Raw genomic sequence first — 23,261 nt, forward strand, 5'->3', positions numbered from 1 at the left:
TTTAAGCTTTATCAACAGCATTACCACAGAAAATAATTTTGACTCCTCCCTTAGTTCGTAAAAAATAGCGTAATAATGATGTAGTTCTTGGGTGGATGTAAACAGTCCTTTTCTGGTATCCTTGTGTATGTAATATGAAAGTTACAGTGTTTATTGGTTTTTCATGGTCATGACATGAGTTGAAAGATTGGATATGGCGTTGCACTGACAAGGTTAGATCTTTCACACTAGTCTCTTTTTAACATATACAATATAATTAAATCTTATGGCTATACTATCTGAGTATTCTAATCCTTATTCCAGCATGATGCCTTGCCCCTTAACTTCCATTACTGTACATACAGTTGAAGTCAGAAGTTTCCATACACTTAGGTTGTCATTAAAACTAATTTTTTAACCACTCCACAGATTTCATATTAGCAAACTACAGTTTTGGCAAGTCGTTTAGGACATCCACTTTGTGCATGACTTGAGTCATTTTTCCAACAATTGTTTACAGACAGATTGTTTCACTTTTAATTGACTTTATCACAATTCCAGTGGGTCAGAAGTTTACATTCACTAAGTTAACTGTGCCTGTAAGCAGCTTGGAAAATTCCAGAGAATTATGTCAAGCCTTTAGGCAATTAGCCAGTTAGCTTCTGATTGGCTAATTGGAGTCAATTGGAGGTGCACCTGTGGATGTATTTTAAGGCCTACCTTCAAACTCTGTTCCTCTTTGCTTGACATTATGGGAAAATAAAATTAATCAGCCAAGACCTCAGAAACAAACATTGTGGACCTCCACAAGTCTGGTTCATCCTTGGGAGCAATTTCCAAATGCCTTAAGGTACCACGTTCATTTGTACAAACTGAATGACTTGTATGCAAGTATAAACAGCATGAGACCCCGCAGCCATTATACCACTCAGGAAGGAGATGCATTCAATCTCCTAGAGATGAACGTAGTTTCGTGCGAAAAGTGCAAATCAATCTCAGAACAACAGCAAAGGACCTCATGAAGATGCAGGAGGAAACAGGTAGATAAGTATCTAAATTCACAGTAAAACCAGTTCTATATCAACATAACCTGAAAGGCTGCTCAGCAAGGAAGAAGCCAGTGCTCCAAAACTGGCATAAAAAAGCCAGACAAAGATCTTAATTTTGGGAGAAATTTCCTCTGGTCTGATGAAACAAAAATGTATCTTTTTGGCCATAATGACCATCGTTATGTTTGGAGGGAAAGAGTGAGGCTTGCAAACTGAAGAACACCATCACAACCCGTGAAGCATGGGGGTGGCAGCATCATGTTGTGGGGGTGCTTTGCTGCAGGAGGGACAGGTGCACTTCACAAAATAGATGGCATCATGAGGAAGGATATTATGTGGATATATTGAAGCAACATCTCAAGACATCAGCCATGAATTTAAAGCTCAGTTGCAAATGGGTCTTCCAAATGGGCAATGACCTCAAGCATACCTCCAAAGTTGTGGCAAAATGGCTTAAGGACAACAAAGTCAAAGTATTGGAGTGGCCATCACAAAGCCCTGACCTCAATCCGATGGGCAGAACTGAAAAAGCATGTACGAGCAAGGAGGCCTACAAACCTGACTCAGTTACATCAGTTCTGTCTGGAGGAATGGGCCAAAATTCCAGCAACTTATTGTGAGAAGCTTGTGGAAGGCTACCCAAAATGTTTTATCCAAGTTAAACAATTTAAAGGCAATGCTACCAAATACTAACAAAGTGTATATAAAGTTCTGACCCACTGGGAATGTGATGAAAGAAATAAAAGCTGAAATAAATAATTCTCTCTACTATTATTCTGACATTTCACATTCTTAAAATAAAATAAACTCAGTTTATTCTTAAAATAAACTGAGTTTAAATGTATTTGGCTAAGGTGTATGTAAACTTCTGACTTCAACTGTATGTTTTTTTCTGTTTGTTTTGTTGTTGTTGTTTTTTTCTCAAACTGAGCCAAAAAAAAAAAAAAATTCTGTGATAATAGACAGTATGTCACAGATGCTGTCCATAGTGCTCAAGTTGTTTTGAACCATGAACACTCCTTTAACTGAGTTACTATAATGCTGCGGGCTGTAAATGACTGCCCAATTGTAATTTTTTTTTATTTTTTAACCCCAGAATAAAGAGTATATTATCTTCACAAAGGGTGTATGCTATGAAAAAATATATACTGTAAAGGACAACTGTAGCCAGAATTTTTTTTTTTTTTTGAAATACAGTATGCTTCATCCAGTATGAGATAAGTTTACCTTCCATATGCAAATCTGCGGTCCTTGTGATGGTCACCAAAAGTGTCCCAGAGGCGCAAAGACACGCTGACATCATCCACAACATCCCTGGACCTTTCTAGAACCTGTCCGGAGAGACACACCTATCACATGCATGGAGATTTACCCGAGAAACTGTGAAAAAACACTTTTTCCACATATAATTTCTTAGAGAATTGAACTATACTGTAGCAGCCGTCACACATTATTCATCAACACACACACACACACACATTAATTTTTTAAAGGCCTCATGCTCTAAAAATTTGAGTTCTGTGGCTTTTAGTCCATGCATTTAGCTTTCAAGCTATGTATCTATATAATGGTGCACTCCAAAACGTTGACTTTTAGCATATATGCTTTTCTCAACTTGCTGTTTCAATAGGAAATATGTCAACATAAGACAAAAAACTGCACTTATAAAGGAATTTCAAGGGGTCTTTAATGAATTTGATTATGAGTGTACAGCAGGTGGCATAACAGATTTGTTGGCATTCCTCACCTCCTGGCAGACTCTGTACTGGTCTATGGCCCAGACAGTGGGCACATGTGTGGCCAGTAGCTGGTACTGTGTAAGGGTGGCATTACAGGCCCGGGCACAGATGAGTCGGGTCTTTCCAACTGCGTTGTCCCCAACCACCACACACTTGATAGTCTCGACATTTGGCCTCTCATAGTCCATGTCAGAATCCATAAAATGGGGCCTTCCACACACACACACACACACACACACACACACACACACACACAAAATATATATATATACCATAAAACTTTGAACAAATAAAGCAAGCAAAAAGCATTTCTTTGGGGTTTGGGGTTCCGTTCAGTGCAGATTTAGCATTTGGATGTAAATGACAGGGCTGATTCAGTATATTGAGCGATCAGAAAATAAGCAACCCATGGGGACCCATGAGTGCTTCTCATTTCCTAAATTGTACGTCCTTGTTTCCTCGCTCCTCCGTCCTCGAGCCCTTGACCCGGAAACCGATCAAAGTACACCACCATGAAGGACGTATCAATTCTCTGAAAACTCAGTGAAGAGGTGAGGATCGAGGAAAGAGGAAGCTTACAGAGGACACTTGAGTGAGGAAACACAGGAGAATCCTATTCAGAAGACTTTTTGGCAGAAGCACCTGACGCATTCATACATTCTCCTCCCCCTTCACATCTGACACAACAGTTTTAATTAATGTTTCACCTTTGCAGTTTAAATAAACCATTATTGTCACATACCTTAACTGAGCATCTTGAATTATTAGGTTTTATTATGAAAATATAAATAAATAAAGTTTCAACAACATAACGTCAAGCACTCTGATGTAATGCAGCTGCGCAGAAATGGCACTTTGAAGTCACACTTGAGTGAGCAGAACATTTCATTTTACAAATAAACCTTGCTTCAGTTCTTCGTCCTCGCTTCCTTTCCTTCCATTCTTTCCTTGTTTCCTAAGAGGATGAAGCAAGGAAATGAGCAAAGGAAGTAAGGAAAGGAAACGCGGATGCACAATTTCAGAAATGAGAAGCACCCAATATGGCTTCAGAGCCCTTAAAATTGAGCAGCCTGATGTGTGTTGTTGACTTGATCACGAGCGTATTATCAAAAATCAACTAGCCTACTTAAAATAGCATACCTAAATACAAAACACCATGCACTATATGCACATAAACTGAGAGTTCCTAGCATGGGTACACACGTCCTTTGAGAGGACTTTGTTTCAGATGTGTTCTACCTGAAATAAAGCATGGACTATGATTCACTAATTTCTGCCTCCTGTGCTAATTAATTTAACACTTGCAGCAACAGAAATAGGCATAGGTGTTCTTAAAAACATCACATAAAGGTAGACAACTGAACAGAGAACATGGATGGATGGATGGATGGATGGATAGATAGATACATCACAAGAGGTAAAATAAAGCAAATGGGGTAACCTGCAGGGTAATCTGAAAAACAGAGAAACAGATGCTGATTTTAAAGAGCAGCTGGGGTCAGATGTTGCAATATTTTTTTTCCCTAATATTTTTGCTCTGTAATGGATGTGTCCTATAAAACTCTGAGACTCTTTTACCAGCAGTGCATTTTCAGAAAGAACATTAAAGGGTTTGATCAGCAGATACAAAGTACATTTAATATTTGGTAGAGACTGAGTGCATAAAATTCAATAATAAGAGAGAGGTGAAATAACAATGACTCTTCAAACAGCTGTAGATGCAGCCGAAAGTTGGGAAATTTGTTTTCAAATCAAATTCGTCCTGGGAACCTACTCTTATTGGTCTTAACATAACATTTTCTTGCAACTCAGTGATGGGATGAATAAATATGAGCATTCAGAGAAGACCATTTATACAGAGGCCCCTAAAATGTAAAAATGTTATAGCATTAGATGCATTTTTAAAAAAAGAGTGCAGTTTATTGTATTATTCTTTTTCAATTCATTAATTGAGCAACTGGCAATTGAGGATATGTTCTTATGACAGACGCTTTTGGAGAATCTCACTGGTTTTCAACATCATAAATGGGCAACCTAAAATTGCTGTGTCAAGTTCAAAGTAAAGGCATCAAATAGGTGTCCTGTGCTCTTTCTGTGGCTGAGGTTTGTTTAAAAAAGTAAAAGCATCCAATTACAGTGGATTATTCAGATAAAGTGAGTAACATTCGTCTGGTCACATGATTTTAACATGGCTGTGCTTATAAATGGATGCCCAGCACCATATGTACAATCAGTAGGCCTTATCAGAAAAAAGAAAAAAAAAAAGTTTAAGAAAAAATATTGAAAATGGTCTAGCTCTTTTAAAATGTCTTTATATGTTAATTTTTGTGTTGTTCTTGTTTACTCTCAGAAACTGGTTAAGTACAATTTTTTTTTATGCAGAACACCATCATTTGAGGAAGAGATCCTCCAAATGTTAATGTTTTAATAGATGCTTCAGTCTGTAATATTTTAATTTGCTAAAACATCTATTCATCTAGCACATAATCATTATGGTCACTATGGGTCTATGTCATAAAAAATGCATGCTATATGGTTAGTAGCTAAAGTATAGGTCTAAAATTAACTGGCTATAGTAATTGTCTATGTCAAAAACTGAAATCAATTTATGGTCATTGTGAGTCTGTGCTGTATCAGTGTGGTTAGCATCAGTCTATGTCAGTTCATTATAATGCCCAGCTCAGTCTTTCACTCAGTGTTAACTGATAAAAAATGTACACTGCTAGTGACAGAATCACATGACTATGTTGACTTGACCACGAGTGTGTTATCAAAAATCAACTAGCCCATTTAAATTACCTACCTAAATACAAAACACCATGCATTATGCACATAGCCTATGCTACATTATCAGCAAAAGTCTACACAAAGATAATCAGGTCTAAATATGTTGCAGAAAAATAATGAGGGTTGAAAGTTACACATTCAATCATGTAGGATTATTCGATTTAGTACATAGACTATTTTAAGTCATATAATAAGCATTCTTATTTTTACCTTGTGTCTTGGAAATGGAGGTGGCTGGTATTGCAACCCAGTCTCTGGTTTCCAAGGAAACTGAATTTACTCATCTACTAGCACAAGACTTCATGCAATGTTATTTCAATATTCTAATCAATTCTAAAATATTAAAATGTTATAGGTAATATAATATCTTAAAATGATGCACTGAATTAATCCTTCGGCTGCAGCTCAGTGGTTGTAGTGGTAAAAACGTGAACCCACAGGCAAAACCCATGTGTATCCAAATGAAACATTCCTCACTCATCTCATATACTGTATACGACTACATTACTTTGATACAGTAAGACAAAATAAAGACGTTTGTCTATATACTGTATACAGTGAAGTGCTCATACATGTATATTCCGCCAGTGTGTTAAATGAAACATCTCCGTTCGATGAAGCAATTGTGCACCGTCAAAACCAGCCATGTAATTTAATACAAAACCATCCATCTCATTCATACAGATGAAGCATTTTAGTCTTTTAAACAACACAAATGAGTTACAGTGTAACCTAATGGTTTAAAATCTGGGCTAATAAGCAGAAGGCTGTAAATGGTGATGTATAAACCATCCATCACCATGTGCTCTTGAGCAAGACTCTTATTCCAATTTGTTTTTTTTTTTTTTTTTTTTTTTTTTTATGTCAATTAAGTCAGTTGGCCTACAGAAATTACATAGTAATGTTAAATTACAAATGAAACACAGTTTATAGCTTCAGGGGAAATACTGCTCTCTGGTAAAAAGAGATACTGAAGGTGACCTAAGTCCATGTTTTCAACCGTTTTTAGGGCAGCCCAGTATAGGGGGTTATTTTTGGTGTGTGTGTGTGTGTGTGTGTGTTGGTTTACGTGGACTTTTTTTTTAGGTTACAAACTAGTAATTACAAGGGTATTATGCTACAAATGTGGTTTATGAGGACATTTCTAGTGTCCCCATAATTCAAATCACTTAAAAAAACATACTAAACGATGTTTTTTGAAAATATAAAAATGCAGCAAGTTTTTTCGTGAGGGTTAGGTTTAGGGGTAGGGTTAGGGGATAGAATCTATAGTTCATACAGTATAAAAATGATTATGTCTATGGAGAGTCCTCATAAGGATAGCCACACCAACATGTGTGTTTTTGTGTGTGTGTGTTATTGGACTATATCATCACTATAGTTGCTGCTGATGCATCTAACAACAACAGAATAGACATATTCATCTTCAGAAACTGACTATTCAGCTACAGATTGAAAGCTGTGCTATTAGTCAAGTCAGCAAAGTGAGATATAGCCTACACTCGACTTCTGCACATTTAACATTTTAACATGTATGCTACATATAAATTTTTTTTATAATTATATATATATATATATATATATATATATATATATATATATATATATATATATATATATATATATATTAATAATTATAAAAAAATGTTTACTGTATGCTGTGTGTGTGTGTGTGTGTGTATATATATATATATATATATATATATATATATATATATATATATATATATATATATATATATTGCATATAATTTTATATATGATTTAATGATTTACTTTTACATAACATCTTATATATTAGGTACATATCTTGATTCGTGGTTATCGCTATTAATTTATTGGAACCTAAAGAGTTAATTTACTGGGATGGATTGATAATAGAGCAAATTATAGCCTGACATTTCGGCTATACACTGCAGTAAAAACACACTATGTAAAACTGAGATTTATTGTTTATTTCTCTCACAGAACAACCATCCACGACTGAATCTAAACCGCCGTGTACAACCGCATTTGTTGAATGAAATAAAGTGCGTTCATTCACCGTCCTGCTTTACAGACTATTATGTAAACGCAGATGTCTCCTTGAGAAATGAAATCTTAATTGTACTCATAAAAAATAGCAACGACTCAATAACTTTATAATACACCCGTAAGTAAACAGAGAGAAAAACACACAGGCTGCGGCTCGTCTTACCGCATCAGAGGGGAGTGCTGCATCGGCCTGGCCGATATGGGGAAGCGACAGAAGAGATCCATCGGATGCGGCTTGAGACTGAGGAGAGTCGTAACTGAACTTCATTTTCGTAGCTAGAAGATACGGCTTAGAATCGGAGCCGTCAAACAAATCGCTCATGAGATAAACGGTTCTTTGTTTCCCAAACGCCATCAGAGGAAACGTTGCCTTTCGGCCGTGGCTGTCAGGCAGCGGGGCCGGACAGTGTGGTCTTGATGTTTCCTCAGTTATCGTACCAACTGTACAACACAGACACACCAACACAGCAGCACTGCCCATTCACTGTACAGCACACAACACACAGCCATTCACTCCCTCTTCACTTCCCTGACCAAGAGCTGAATCCAATCTATCTATCCCTCAGTAGGTTTAACATGTGATCCCTTTATGATGAAGTAATGTTTATGTTTTCACTGATTTAAAAGAACAAAGTCTAAGAGCCTAATCTAGAGTTAGGTGGAAGCACTGTCTGCATTTAACACAGATTGGGGTGCATTTGGATAATTTAAATAGAAAAATATAACAATATTGGCTATAACTGAAAAGTAAACCATGCCAATTGTTTAACTGCATACCCAAACTGAAAATAAAAACAGGAAATCTTGATCATATCTGAGATTAAATGACTGTCTGGGTCAACGTATAGCCTATATCCATATTTCCTGATTTAAGGGTTATCCATGGTTAAATCTAAATATAAATCATTCAAAGTCAGGATTTTTATTTTTATTTTTATTTATTTTTTTTACTGATTCCAAGGATCTCCAAAAATTACTATTCCTTTGCAAGGGACCCCTTCCAAAAATAAACAATTAAATAATTAAATAAATTACTTAATTAATAGGCAGCAGTATATTTTCATAAAGACCAATTTATACTGTGTGAGAAAAAGTGTGATATTGTTAAAGAATTAGACAAAATTATCCAATAATCCTTAGAAAACAATGAAACAGTAATAATGTAATATTTGATACATGTTTACTTTTATACTTTTATTTATTTATTTATTTGTTTTACACTTCTTACTCTCTGAAATTTTCCATGGACCCCCTAGCAGCCCCCTGAGGGTCCTTGGACCCTAGTTTAAAAAACCCTTAAGTAATGATGCTGAAATTTCTGCACTCATTCTTGATATAAGGGACAAAACGTCCTACATAAAAAAGTCCTCTTTATGTTAAAAATCAAGAAATGTGTAATAATAAAAATACCGAAAAAGTTAAATCTAAAGGAAATGTGTAAACTCAGGGCATTCAATACTTATTTTTAAATAATTTCATTAGAATTATTTAAAATGCATGCTCTATACTTGGAAGCACATGCAACTTAACCTGTCCTCAGTAAGAGGTCACAACTGCCTATCGAAGTTGTGTCCTTGCTTTGTGTGAACTCCATCAGATATTTTTTTTTTTTTTTATAATCATGAATAAATCAGACAATGTCATTGTCAGATATAACTCTGAGTAACCCTTTCCCACTTCCTGCTCATGATTAATGCAACAATAGGACACGTGGTCTGGTAAGTTTGATCTTTTTTTATTTTAAACAAACAATGTTCATGTCTCTGTGGTCTCAGCTTCAACAAGTCAACTCCGCCATCCCATTGTGATACTTTCTGTTAAGAATTATGTAAGAATTTTAGCATTGTAGTTTAGGTTATAGAGGCAGCTTTAACTGAGGAAAAACACAAAACGGCTCCAGTGTACAACACATGGTTAAGATGGAAAAATATTCCACTTTGTCAACTCTCTCAGAATTTTCAGAATAGTGTGAAAACATTATTAATGACTTTACACTCTTGTTGGTTGGATAAAATTAAAATAGCATGCTTTTTAGTGTGTCTGATGGAGTTGACACAAATCACAGTAAGACGTAAATTATGAAGCGAATTAATGTCAATTTTCAGAAAAAAAAGCGGTTTTATAAAAACCTGTTTCCTTACATGGTTTGTTAGCTGAGACCTATGTCTACAAATATGTCCATCTCCAATTAATTTAAAATGAAAACTAAGATTTAAAACCTGTTTTGTCCCTTACCTCAAGAATCAGTGACTGACACAAATAGAGACTGCATAAGATAAAAAATCATAATCAATGCTGTCAATTAACATGTAATCAACATGTAAACAGTCAATCCATTTAGGTTACTACAGAATCAAAACCAAGCTGGTAAGACCAAAACTGTTTGTAATGCAAGGAAGTTGTCACAAACAGACTATATCGCAGAAACTATGAGGTTTTGAGTGAAAAGTCCCATTCCCATTGTTCACAACATGCCTCAGTCTTAGGGCACATTGTCACAATAGGCTGACACATGTTCAGTGAACTGTATCTTTTTATACCTGGGCAATAGCGGTGAAAATAATCATGAGCTTTTTTGTAGCCAATACTTTATATGTACTTATTTAGAAACTAACTTTCCAAAAAAAAAAAAAAAAAAAAAAAAAAACACTGAGAAATACTGACGAAAATATAAAGTGTGACAACTAGCCCCGGTAATTGTACAAAATAAAAAATCATGTGCACATTAATAAGTACTATATGCAAAGTCATGGTTAACGGTAAAACAGAAAAGCAGTAGAGAGTGAGAGAGAGAGAGAGAGAGAGAGGGGGAGAGAGGTTTGTTGTCTGACAGATAAGGCTCATTTTATTTTCAGGTATAGAGCAGTGACAGTAGCATATGCCCAACACTTAGTAGTTTAAATAGAGAGTTGCTATTATAGTATCAAACAATATGGACACTGTAGTGAAAATGTAGAAACTCTATTGTCTTTGAGAAAGTTTAATGTCTCTGAAGATTGTGGGTTTATTCTTCCAGAGCCTCTGGTAGGTAGAGACACTTTACTGCATTTTGTTAGTTGCACTTAACAAATCAGTATTACAGTAATCTGCTTTGTGCTTTATGCATATTGTGCCATTGTAATGTATAATTGTATTATGCAATGAGCAATATTGTTTAAGTATAATGCAATATTTTGGATTCCAATAATGGATGGTTTCACTTAAATAACATTTTGACAACCGTGCAAATGAACAGGTTAGACAATTTTAGGAAAAGGCACATTTATGAAAAAGGAACTATTGAGATCCTATTGAGTCTCACATGCAAAGCCACAAGTTGTCATACTAACCACTATACACACTGAGAGTTTCCTAGTAACTACTGGTGGGAAAGTTTATAACAACTGATTTTTTCATCTGCCATGTTAAGGCACATAGTTAAACTGCTTGGTTTTCTTTTAAAGCATTAGACACTTTGACACTGTTTGATTTTTCTGTGACCTTTATCTATTTGCTTAATGGAAAAAAAAAATGTAAGGTGAATATTTTTCACATAAAAGACACAATTTTTATAGGAAGTGTGTAATGATGGAGACCAGGAGACCAAGGGAGCCAGAGCAGACCAGGCAGACGGCCATGAGACTAGGGATACCAGAGCAGGTCAGGCAGATGGCCAGGAGTCCCAGGAGACCAGAGCAGATCAGGCAGACGGTCGGGAGACCCAGAAGACCAGAGCAGATCAGGTGGATGACCAGGAGACCCAGAAGACTAGAGCGGATCAGACGGACGGCCATGAGACCAAGGGGACCAGAGCAGATCCGGCAGACGGCCAGGAGATCCAGAAGACCAGAGCAGATCAGGAAGACGACCAGGAGATCCAGAAGACCAGAGCAGATCAGGTGGATGACCAGGAGACCCAGAGGACCAGAGCAGATCAGGTGGTTGGCCAGGAGACCCAGGAGGCCACCTCAGGGACTGGATCAGAAGGCCTGGTTGATGGCTCCTGAGCTGAAACAGGGTCAGGAGAGCTGGGTGGTGACCACAGACTAGAGACGAGAGCCGTGGAAGGTGGAGCCATGGGAGACTCGAGGGATGAAGCCATGGAAGGTGGAGCTTTGCAGGCTCGAGGGGTGGAGCCGTGGCAGGCGGAGCCATGGGAGGCTCAAGGGGCGAAGCCGTAGAAGGCGGAGAACCCGTAGAAGGCGGAGCCGTGACAAGCTTGAAGGGCGAAGCCGTAGAAGGCAGAGTCGTGGGAAGTTCGAGGAGCGGTGCCATGGAAGGCGTAGCCATTGCAGGCTCGAGGCTAAGAGTCCAGGATGACTGGGAAATGACCTCAGTGGTCATGAACATGAGCCGAGACTTGGACATGACCTCTGTGGTCGTGAACACTGGTAGAGACTTGGAAACGACCTCTGTGGTAGTGGACATGAGCAGAGACTTGGAAACAACCTCTGTGGTTGTGAACACTGGCAGAGACTTGGAAACTACCTCTGTGGTCGTGTACATGGGCAGAGACTTGGAAACTACCTCTGTGGTCGTGTACATGGGCAGAGACTCGGAGATGACCTCTGTGGTTGTGAATATGGGCAGAGACTTGGAAACGACTTCTGTGGTCGTGAACATAGGCTGAGACTTGGAAACGGAAGCCTTTCCTCTCCTCCTCCTCCAGATGGCCGAAGTAGGCAATGCAGGCTCTGGGGCGGACGAGGCTGGCAATGCTGGCTCTGGGGCGGACAAGGCTTCCAGCTCATTGACTGTGGCAGGCGTGGGTGTCGGCTCGTTGGCCGTGGCAGGCATGGGCGTCGGCTCATTGGCTTTGGCAGGCGTGGGCATTGGCTTGTTGGCCGTGGCAGGCGTGGGCACTGGCAATTTGTGGGAAAGAGTCTTCGTGGCCCTACGCACCGATATCAGTGGCGGATAATTCAACTTGGAAACAAGGGCCGTGAAGGCCTTCGAGCAAGGAGTTGCGGAAGGCTGGACTGTGGCATGGTGTGGAGCAGACTCAGACGTGGCTGTGACATGGCATGGAGCAGGCTGAGGTTTGGCTGTGACATGGCATGGAGCAGGCTGAGGCGTTGCTGTGACATGGCATGGAGCAGGCTGAGGCGTGGCTGTGACATGGCATGGAGCAGGCTGAGGCGTGGCTGTGACATGGCATGGAGCAGGCTGAGGCGTGGCTGTGACATGGCATGGAGCAGGCTGAGGTTTGGCTGTGACATGGCATGGAGCAGTCTGAGGTTTGGCTGTGACATGGCATGGAGCAGGCTGAGGTTTGGCTGTGACATGGCATGGAGCAGGCTGAGGTTTGGCTGTGACATGGCAAGGAGCAGATTGAGATGTGGCTGTGACATGGCATGGGAAGGCTTCAGACGTAGAAGACTTAGAATCCAGGATTGGGATTGAGAGAGGAGGCTCCCCGAAGCGAGTGTTTCGAGTACTAGTCTTACATATACCTCCCACATGTATTCTCCGGAGTCTGGCAATTCCCTCCACTGGCGTGCTGTGAGTCCGATCCAGTATATGGATTTCAAAGCGGCATCATCAAAACCAATGTGGGCGGCTACGGTGGAAAAGAAATGGGAGTACTCCCTTATTGATAAGTCTGCCTGGCTTAATTGAATGAAGAATGCTGCTATATCCATGGTGCTGTGAATTGTTCTAGCTGAGGCCGGGTGTGCCGCTGGGTTTGATGAAGGAGTTGAGACCTCGGTGGTTAGTTGAAAAAAGCTGCCGGATCGGTTTTTGGTGAAGTCTTCTGTAATGATGAGTCAACAGAGTTGAGATCCAAGTGCAGCTTTTAATAACAATAAATGTAGTAATTCAGACAGGCAGGGGTAAATCACCAGCAGCAGTAGTATCAAAGGCAGTCCAGAGGGGTATTCAATAAACAAGCAAGAGATTGGGGCAGGCGGCAGACAATCCATGTAAAACAATGGATTTATCCAGATAAAACAATGGGTTATATCCAGGTAAAACAAGGCAGTAATAGTAGGCAGGCAGCAGTGGATCAAAGACAGGGTAAACAATCCAGGATAATACACAGGTAATTCAACAAACTAAGAAAACGCTCAGAAATGTCAGCCTGGCTATGACAGCGAGTGAGAGTGAGACTTAAATAGCTGAGTGAATTGGAAACAGGTGAACAGGTAATCATTGACAGGTATGGGGATTATGGGAAATGGAGTCCAGAGAGTTAAAGTCAAACCCCAGGTGATGGAGCCCTCTGGTGGTGAGTGGGAGGAACAACAAAGGCGGGATTCATGACATAGTGCATAATCAAAATTTAAGAAAGCTGACAGACTGCTTATTATGAGAAAACCATAGAGACATAATTAGTAAAGTTGCGTATTTCAATGCACATTTTGTGCACATAAGGGCAGTAAAAACTCTCTAGCCGTAAATTTCTTAGAATCTTTAATTTAATGCATCTCTTTCAATGATTGGTGTAAGACCTAAACACACACACCAAAGATACACCTTAATCTGTATAATCTGTGATTTTATCACTCTGAGTGTGAAATAGCATACATTTATGGTATATTTTATGGATTTTTTTAAGACTCACACCAAGGCATATTATGTCTTTTCCAACCAAATTAAAAGGTTAGTTCACGCAAAAATGGAACTTCTCTTATCATTTACTCACCCTCATGCCATCCTAGATGTGTATGAATTTCTTTCTTTATCAGAAAACAAACAAAGACTTTTAGAAGAATAGCTGAGCTCTGTTGGTCCACACAATGCAAGTGAATGATGACCAGACCTTTATAGCTCCAAAAATCACATAAAGCAAACATAAAAGTACACAATACGACTCCAGTGGTTACATCTGTATCTTCAGAAGTGATATGATAGGTGTGGGTGTGAAACAGAACAATATTTAAGTCCTTTTTACTCTAAATTCACTTTCAGATGTAAAAGTAAAAGTGAAAGTGGAGATTTAGAGTAAAAAAAGGACTTAAATTTTGATCTGTTTCTCACCCACACCTATCATATTGCTTCTGAAGATATACATTTAAACACTGGAGTCATATAGATTACTTAGATTTTGATTACTTTTCTTAAAAAGGACATTGCCAAAAATGTCCTAAAACTAATTTCTTCCCATTTTTTACGCCTTAGTATTCATGATGTATGATCTTGCTTACTATTTTAAGTACACAATACATTGACAAGTACCATACCTAAAAAGAGATGAAGAAACTGGGAATAAATTAACAGTTTGCATATCAATTTAATTCTGTATTTGAAAATATTGTGCTAAAAATTTGTGCTAAAGCTATATCACAAATATATATTAACTGTTTAAATGAACTACTACTCCTATATGTGCACTTCATTGCTTAATAATCCAATTAGGATTTGGTCTGTGATCGATATCGGTATCTTTATATCTCAGATGCCTCTGTTAGAGACTCACTTCTTGCAGACCCATCGAGAGCTGCATCTGGCCCATCTTTTTTCAGCGTGATGATTATGGGTTACGTGTGGCAGGAGGGAGTGAGAGAAACAGTAAAAGTACGATAATGGTTTTATGTGCTATTCAAATCACTAATATGAATGAACCACATAACGGACCATCGAAATCTCCATTGCCTTAAAGGGATTGTTCACCCAAAAATGAAAAATCTCACATCATTTACTCACCCTCATGCCATACCAGATGTGTATGACTTTCATTCTTCTGCTGAACACAAATGAAGATTTTTAGAAGAACATTTCAGCTCTGTTAGTCCATACAATGCAAGTGAATGGTGACAAGAACTTTGAATCTCCAAAAAGCACATAAAGGCATCATAAATGTAATCTATACGACTCCAGAGGTAAAATCTACATCTCCAGAAGTGATATGATAGGTGTGAGTAAGAAACAGAACAATATTTAACTCCTCCCTGCCCAGTAGGTGCAGATATGCACAAAGAATGTGAATCACCAAAAACAAAAGAAGAATGTTAAAGTGGAGATTGATAGTAAAAAAGGACTTAAATATTGATCTGTTTCTCACCCACATCTATCATATCACTTCTGAAGATATGTATTTAACCACTGGAGTCGTATGGATTACTTTAGTGCTACCTTTATGTGCTTTTTTGGAAATTCAAAGTTCTTGTAACCATTCATTTGCATTGTATGGACCAACAGAGCTGAAATATTCTTCTAAAAATCTTCGTTTGTGTTCTGCAGAAGAAAGAAAGACATACATTTCTGGGATGGCATGAGGGTGAGTAAATGATGAGAGAATTTTCATTTTTGGGTGAACTGTCCCTTCAAGAGAACTGTACCAAATCCTTTGATACTTAATATGTGTGTGCTTATACTGTACTTGTTATGATCTCTCTCAGGTGCAACTGCAGAATTTGTCAGTGCCATTTTGGGAGGTGTCTCAGAGACTGGGTCTGCTCCCAATCCTCATCCACATTGATACAGTCCTTGCCAACTGGAAAAAAACAGACCTAGATGGGTAAACTCACTGTTATATTAAGGCTCATCATATATTAAAAGTGGTTTAATATTAAAAGTGTTCATAGAATTCCTAGCAGAGCATTTCATTTTTGTAGTAAAGAACATTGTTCACATACTGCTGCTTATCATTTTTTTTATTTTTTATGTTTTGTTTTTTTGTTTGTTTTTTTTATTATGTAATATAAATTGCGTCAAATGTTGTTTATGGTCCCACCATGTCACCCACATCACAGATTTAAAAACATTTTTGCCATGTACATTTTGCGTTTAAAAATGTAAACCAGCTCAAGCAAATCATTAACAATAACTGGTTTAAAACATTAAATCATATTACACAGTATCAGGGCCATTTCTGAGCATATGGGGAAAATCCTAAATTAAAATTTGAATTTTGCTGATTCAACGTATTTTTTTTCTCGTTGTAAATAATCGCTGCATGTCCAGTATTTTGGTGGCATTTATATTGATCTGCATATACTGTATATTTAGACAAATTAGCTATGTTGCAGATCTGACATGTTGTGTACTATAAAGCAAACTAACTGTAATGGTGTATTTGTTTTTCCATGCACAACTGGATGATGATTGCTCCCAGACCTTTTTCCATGGAGTACAGGTGCATCTCAATAAATTAGAATGTCGTGGAAAAGTTCATATATTTCAGTAATTCAACTCAAATTGTGAAACTCGTGTATTAAATAAATTCAATGCACACAGACTGAAGTAGTTTAAGTCTTTGGTTCTTTTAATTGTGATGATTTTGCTCACATTTAACAAAAACCCACCAATTCACTATCTCAAAAAATTAGAATACATCATTAGACCAATAAAAAAAACATTTTTAGTGAATTGTTGGCCTTCTGGAAAGTATGTTCATTTACTGTATATGTACTCAATACTTGGTAGGGGCTCCTTTTGCTTTAATTACTGCCTCAATTCGGTGTGGCATGGAGGTGATCAGTTTGTGGCACTGCTGAGGTGGTATGGAAGCCCAGGTTTCTTTGACAGTGGCCTTCAGCTCATCTGCATTTTTTGGTCTCTTGTTTCTCATTTTCCTCTTGACAATACCCCATAGATTCTCTATGGGGTTCAGGTCTGGTGAGTTTGCTGGCCAGTCAAGCACACCAACACCATGGTCATTTAACCAACTTTTGGTGCTTTTGGCAGTGTGGGCAGGTGCCAAATCCTGCTGGAAAATGAAATCAGCATCTTTAAAAAGCTGGTCAGCAGAAGGAAGCATGAAGTGCTCCAAAATTTCTTGGTAAACGGGTGCAGTGACTTTGGTTTTCAAAAAACACATTGGACCAACACCAGCAGATGACATTGCACCCTAAATCATCACAGACTGTGGAAACTTAACACTGGACTTCAAGCAACTTGGGCTATGAGCTTCTCCACCCTTCCTCCAGACTCTAGGACCTTGGTTTCCAAATGAAATACAAAACTTGCTCTCATCTGAAAAGAGGACTTTGGACCACTGGGCAACAGTCCAGTTTTTCTTCTCCTTAGCCCAGGTAAGACGCCTCTGACGTTGTCTGTGGTTCAGGAGTGGCTTAACAAGAGGAATACGACAACTGTAGCCAAATTCCTTGACATGCCCCAGCCTCAGTCCATTCCTTGTGAAGTTCACCCAAATTCTTGAATCGATTTTGCTTGACAATCCTCATACGGCTGCGGTTCTCTCGGTTGGTTGTGCATCTTTTTCTTCCACACTTCTTCCTTCCACTCAACTTTCTGTTAACATGCTTGGATACAGCACTCTGTGAACAGCCAGCTTCTTTGGCAATGAATGTTTGTGGCTTACCCTCCTTGTGAAGGGTGTCAATGATTATCTTCTGGACAACTGTCAGATCAGCAGTCTTCCCCATGATTGTGTAGCCTAGTGAACCAAACTGAGAGACCATTTTGAAGGCTCAGGAAACCTTTGCAGATGTTTTGAGTTGATTAGCTGATTGGCATGTCACCATATTCTAATTTTTTGAGATAGTGAATTGGTGGGTTTTTGTTAAATGTGAGCCAAAATCATCACAATTAAAAGAACCAAAGACTTAAACTACTTCAGTCTGTGTGCATTGAATTTATTAAATACACGAGTTTCACAATTTGAGTTGAATTACTGAAATAAATGAACTTTTCCACGACATTCTAATTTATTGAGATGCACCTGTAAGTATTAAAAGAAATATTCATTGCATGTTATTGATTTATAGAACCAGCAGATGGAGCCATCTCATTATGTACAATAGGCTCCATGTGTATTCATGCCCCCTTGCAGCATCTGACCGTAGAACGGCGTTAACGTCAAAGATTTCAAGGAAAGAACTCCACAGTCACACCATGTGAAAAAAAGTAATTTGCAAACCACATGCTCATCTGGGATATAGCTAGTACTTCTGATCTGCCATTCATGGTGACTGTTGTTGCTTCCTGTAGAAACTTGGAGTTGCTGTTGACATTGCCTGGAGGCGAGAGCGTGAGAGGGTTTTTTCTGGTTACACTGCTCGTGAAGTTGGCAGCTGTCCCTGGCCTGAAGGTCTGACACCTTTAAATGCTTTGCAAATGCCATAGTTCACAAACAGTTCACTGAGCTGCATAGTGGAAGCCATAATAGTAAATAATTGCTTTTGATACTCTGTGTTATTTGAACAAAAAGCAGCTCAGTACTATAGTACTCAGTACATGTATGCAATATCTATTAAATTATACAAATAAAGAAGCTTTTTCTTTGTATAGTCAATCCCTGAAGGCGTCAGCGGTGTCCATTATAATGACGTTGCTATGGTCACCAAAGCTCTGGATGTAGTCATTCAGGCCATATACAGCATGAAGCAGGCCCTCAAACTAATGCACGGTAATACATTTAGATGATAAATCAACTCAGGTTCATTAAAACGGCTTTATTGTAATACTTTGTTAGTGACATTTGTCTTATTTGTATTGCTTTGTATTTGTATTTATGACTGGCATGTCTTAGTCACTATTAGGTCAAAAATGGCAAAAAGAAACAGCTTTCCCTAGAAACTCATAAGTCAGTCATTGTTTTGAGGAATGAAGGCTATACAATGTTTGAAATTTCACAAAAAGGTGTACACTACAGTCTTCAAAGACAAAGGACACCTGGCTCTAACAAGGACAGAAAGAGATGTGGAAGGCCAGATGTACAACTAAACAAGAGGATAAGTACATCAGAGTCTCTAGTTTGAGAAATAGACACCTCACATGTCCTCAGCTGACAGCTTCATTGAATTCTACCCGCTCAACACCAGTTTCATGTACAACAGTAAAGAGAAGACTCAGGGGTGCAGGCCTTATGGGAAGAATTGCAAAGAAAAAGCCACCTTTGAAACAGAAAAACAAAAAGAAAAGGTTAGAGTGGGCAAAGAAACACAGATAATTGGAAAAGAGTGTAATGGATCTTAATCCCATTGAGCTTTTGTGGGATCAGCTAGACTGTAAGGTGTGTGAGAAGTGCCTGACAAGACAGCCACATCTATGGCAAGTGCTACAGGAAGTGTGGGGTGAAATGTCACCTGAGTATCTGGACAATCTGACAGCCAGAATGCCAAGGATCTGCAAAGCTGTTATTGCTGCACGTGGAGATTACCAATTTCTTTCCATAAGAGCAGAAACATTTGGCCGCCAGTGTATATATTTAAATTGTCAAGTCATTTTGTAAAGTACAGTTGTAAGTATTCATAATGGTAGTGTTTGTTGTACTGCATTTAATTGATGCTGATTTTCATTAAAATAGTTTTAATGTGTCTGGACAGACAGTAATGAAGTATATATTACAGTAATATAGGAATAAAATAAAATTTTATTCCTATATTAAATGGAGGGGAAGTTTACTTTTGATTGCATTTAACTACATTTGAACATCAAGACATCTTTATATTCAGAGTATTGTTTATTGTTTAATTTAATGTCAGTTCTGTCCAGTCAGGGGCCTTCTTGAGAAGAATGAGGGACCACATGCCCCCGTCTCATAAGCATTTCATCGAGGACATCTCTAGCCGCCCATCCCTGTGCAAATTTGTGCTTCAGCAAGCAGACGAGTGTCTAACGCACATGTTCGAACAATGTGTGGCTCGACTGGTGGACTTTCGTAATTACCACATCAACATTGTCACCCGTTTCATCACTATACCGGCCTCTCGTGCCAAACAGCTCCGTGCTAGCGAGCAGGGATTTGTTGAGGAGCTGGAGGAAAGAGGGACTGGAGGTTCTAGCATTATGATCTTTCTGAAGACAGTATGAGTTGAAACCAAGGACAGTTCTATCTCACAATATACAAGTGGGAAACAACTCTTGACAGACCCATCAATGACTGTGATACAGAAAGCAACTCTAAAAAATTAGTGTTAACTCTAAAAAAAAAGTGTAACAACTTGTCTCAAAATAGAGTTAATGCCAACATTCCATAAATTCTCATTACAGTGGGGTCCTATAGTCTAAGACCACATTGAAAATCGGAAAATTCTGCACTATTTCTAGTAATCTAAATAAAGTATTTCTGGTGAAGTATGTAGCCTACATGTACCTTGTTGACTTTCCCATTGATTGTTACTAATCTATTTATTTGCCCATCATATCAGAAGGTTTAAAAAATACTGTATATGTTATGGCTATTTTTGGTTCCTTTTTGGAAAACTGCCAAATTGACATTCTTTTTTTTTTTGTTATTAAAAGTTTATTGATTCCATATAACACATATATATATATAACAGAATATATGGAATCACATTATATTATTTACAACCCTTCCTCCCGAACATTAACCACCTCACCCCACCACCCAACACAAACAGTTACCCCAGTGGTCAAATACAATTGACAAAGACACACAAACAAACAATAAAACAGAAGAAAATATTTTGAAATACATTTTTAAAAAGTATATTTTCAAAAACAAAAAGGCTACAACATACACATTTAAAAAACATGTCTCCCTCCACTGCCCCTCCCCGAGAACCCTCCAAAAAGACCAAATAGCTGCCCCACCTCCTGATGAACATATCCATGTTGCTAGCCTTCTATATGACAACTCTTCCCAAGCTGCCACCCTGCCCATCTCCTCGTACCACTCACAAAATGAGGGGGCTCCAGCTGACTTCCATCCTCTAAGGATACCCTGTCTGCCCACCATAACACCGGCCAGGATCCAATTCTTCATGTACTTATCTCCTACATCAATGACCGCCCCGTCACCCAAAATACAGAGCCTGGGGCAAAAGGAGATCCGAGTACCCAATACGTTGGCCATAAAATTCTGGACCCTCAACCAGAACTCCTGTATCTTACGACACCCCCAAAAAACATGGGTGGTGTCTCCATCTTCTAAATGGCATCGCCAGCAGGTGTCCTTAAGACCAAGCCTATACAATTTAGAAGGGGTCCAGTAAAATCTATGTAGAATCTTAAATTGCATAAGGCGCACCCTTGCATCTCTAGATGCAGACTTGATGTTTTTAAGAATCCTAGCCCACACTCCCTCCTCCAAAACCAAATTTAAATCTACCTCCCATAATTTTTTGAGGGAATTTAAAGCTCCGTCCCCCAGACTCTGAATTAGCAGGGAGTAATACACTGATGCCTCATGACCTTTTCTAAAAGCAGTAATCACCACTCCCAGAGTATCTGCCGCACTAGGGGGGTGCGTGCCACTCCCAAAAACAGTGCTGAGTAGTTGGCGCAGCTGTAAATGCTTATAAAATTGAGATCTGGGAATCTCAAAATTTTGAACCAAATTTTCAAAAGATCTCAATACTCCACTCTCATATAGGTCACCGAGTGTATTAACCTCCCTCACAATCCAATCTGACCAACAGAAAGGGAACTTATTAATGCATAGTTTAGGGTTCTGCAATATACTCGAGGCTACGTTTAAATAAATATCCGAATTAAACACTCTGGACACTTTTGTCCATATCGAGTGTAAATGCAAAATAACGGGGTGTGACTTAACTTCTCCGATTAATTTGATCGAAGGCTATGCAGAGGCGAGATAGGGGCAAGAGCTTCCTTTTCAATACAAAACCATGGAGGGGCTCTCTCAGGTGGAAGTGACCAATGAGCCAAATGTCTGAGACCGAATGCAGAATAATAAAACAAAATCTTGGGTAGGTCTAACCCAACTTGTCAATCGGCCTGTGTAACTTATTGAAATTTAACCTGGCACGCTTACCATTCCAAATGAAGGACTTCGCTATGCTATCAAATTGCTTGAAATAAGAGAGGGGGACATCTATAGGGAGAGATTGTAACAGGTAGTTGAATTTTGGAATACAATTCACTTTAATTACATTAACCTTCCCAATCATCGATAAGTGTAATGAAGCCCACCTGTCCACATCATTCGAAAACGTTTTTATTAAGGGATCAAAATTAACTCTGACTAAATCAGACAAATTTGCTGGGAATAAAATTCCCAAATACTTTATGCCCTGTTTGGGCCACTGGAAGGCGCTCAGCTGGAAGGCCGTTACTGGACAGTACGCTGTCAAAGCCAAAGCTTCAGATTTAGACCAATTGACTTTGTATCCTGAGAACTTGGAAAAGGAATTAATAATTCTTTGGAGGCAAGGCATAGATCTAGTGGGGTTGGAGACGAATAATAAAATACCATCTGCGTAAAGCAGAAGCTTATGCTCCACACCTCCCGCAATCACCCCTGGAAAATCATCCTCCTTTCTTATTGTGGCTGCTAATGGTTCCAGGGCAAGACAGAACAATAATGGGGAAAGAGGGCAACCCTGCCGAGTGCCCCTATTCAGAGTAAAATAATCTAAAAGTAATCCATTTGTTTGTACCGCTGCTACAGGGTGTTTATAAAATAACTTAATCCATCCAATAAATGTACTCCTGAACCCATACATTTCCAAAATCTTAAAAAGATAATCCCATTCTACCATATCAAACGCCTTTTCGGCGTCAAGTGAGATGGCAGCAACCGGAGACTGATCATTCGCTACTGAACACATGATATTGATGAGACGCCTGATGTTATCAGAAGAGCTGCGGCCCCAAATAAACCCCACCTGATCTATATGTATAAGAGATGTCACAACCTTACTTAATGGGTTAGCCAAAATTTTTGCCAAAATTTTTACATCTAGTTGGATCAGGGAGATTGGACGGTAACTTTTACACTCGCTTGGATCTTTGTCCTTTTTTAGAATCAAACTGATCCAGGCTTGTGTCATGGTTGGAGGAAGCTTTCCATTCTTTAATG

The 23,261-nt window shown here is 38.7% G+C and overlaps 1 protein-coding gene and 1 pseudogene across 1 annotated transcript in view; one reads left to right on the forward strand and one right to left on the reverse strand.

Annotated features, from left to right (window-relative positions):
• Positions 1 to 8,039, reverse strand: part of LOC127423958 (rho-related BTB domain-containing protein 2-like) — a 32,739-nt gene extending 24,700 nt beyond the window's left edge. The window contains exons 1-3 of the mRNA XM_051668680.1: positions 7,752 to 8,039; positions 2,776 to 2,977; positions 2,256 to 2,359 (exon numbers count right to left, since the gene is read on the reverse strand). Of these exons, the coding sequence (XP_051524640.1) occupies positions 2,256 to 2,359; positions 2,776 to 2,977; positions 7,752 to 7,813 (368 nt within the window). The 5' untranslated portion in view covers positions 7,814 to 8,039. The remainder of the gene's footprint in view (positions 1 to 2,255; positions 2,360 to 2,775; positions 2,978 to 7,751) is intronic.
• A 6,927-nt stretch (positions 8,040 to 14,966) lies between these two features.
• Positions 14,967 to 20,107, forward strand: LOC127423988 (indoleamine 2,3-dioxygenase 2-like; annotated as a pseudogene).
• Positions 20,108 to 23,261: the final 3,154 nt, after the last annotated feature.

Source organism: Myxocyprinus asiaticus, chromosome 33, assembly GCF_019703515.2.
Source record: "Myxocyprinus asiaticus isolate MX2 ecotype Aquarium Trade chromosome 33, UBuf_Myxa_2, whole genome shotgun sequence".
NCBI classification, from domain to species: Eukaryota; Metazoa; Chordata; class Actinopteri; order Cypriniformes; family Catostomidae; genus Myxocyprinus; species Myxocyprinus asiaticus.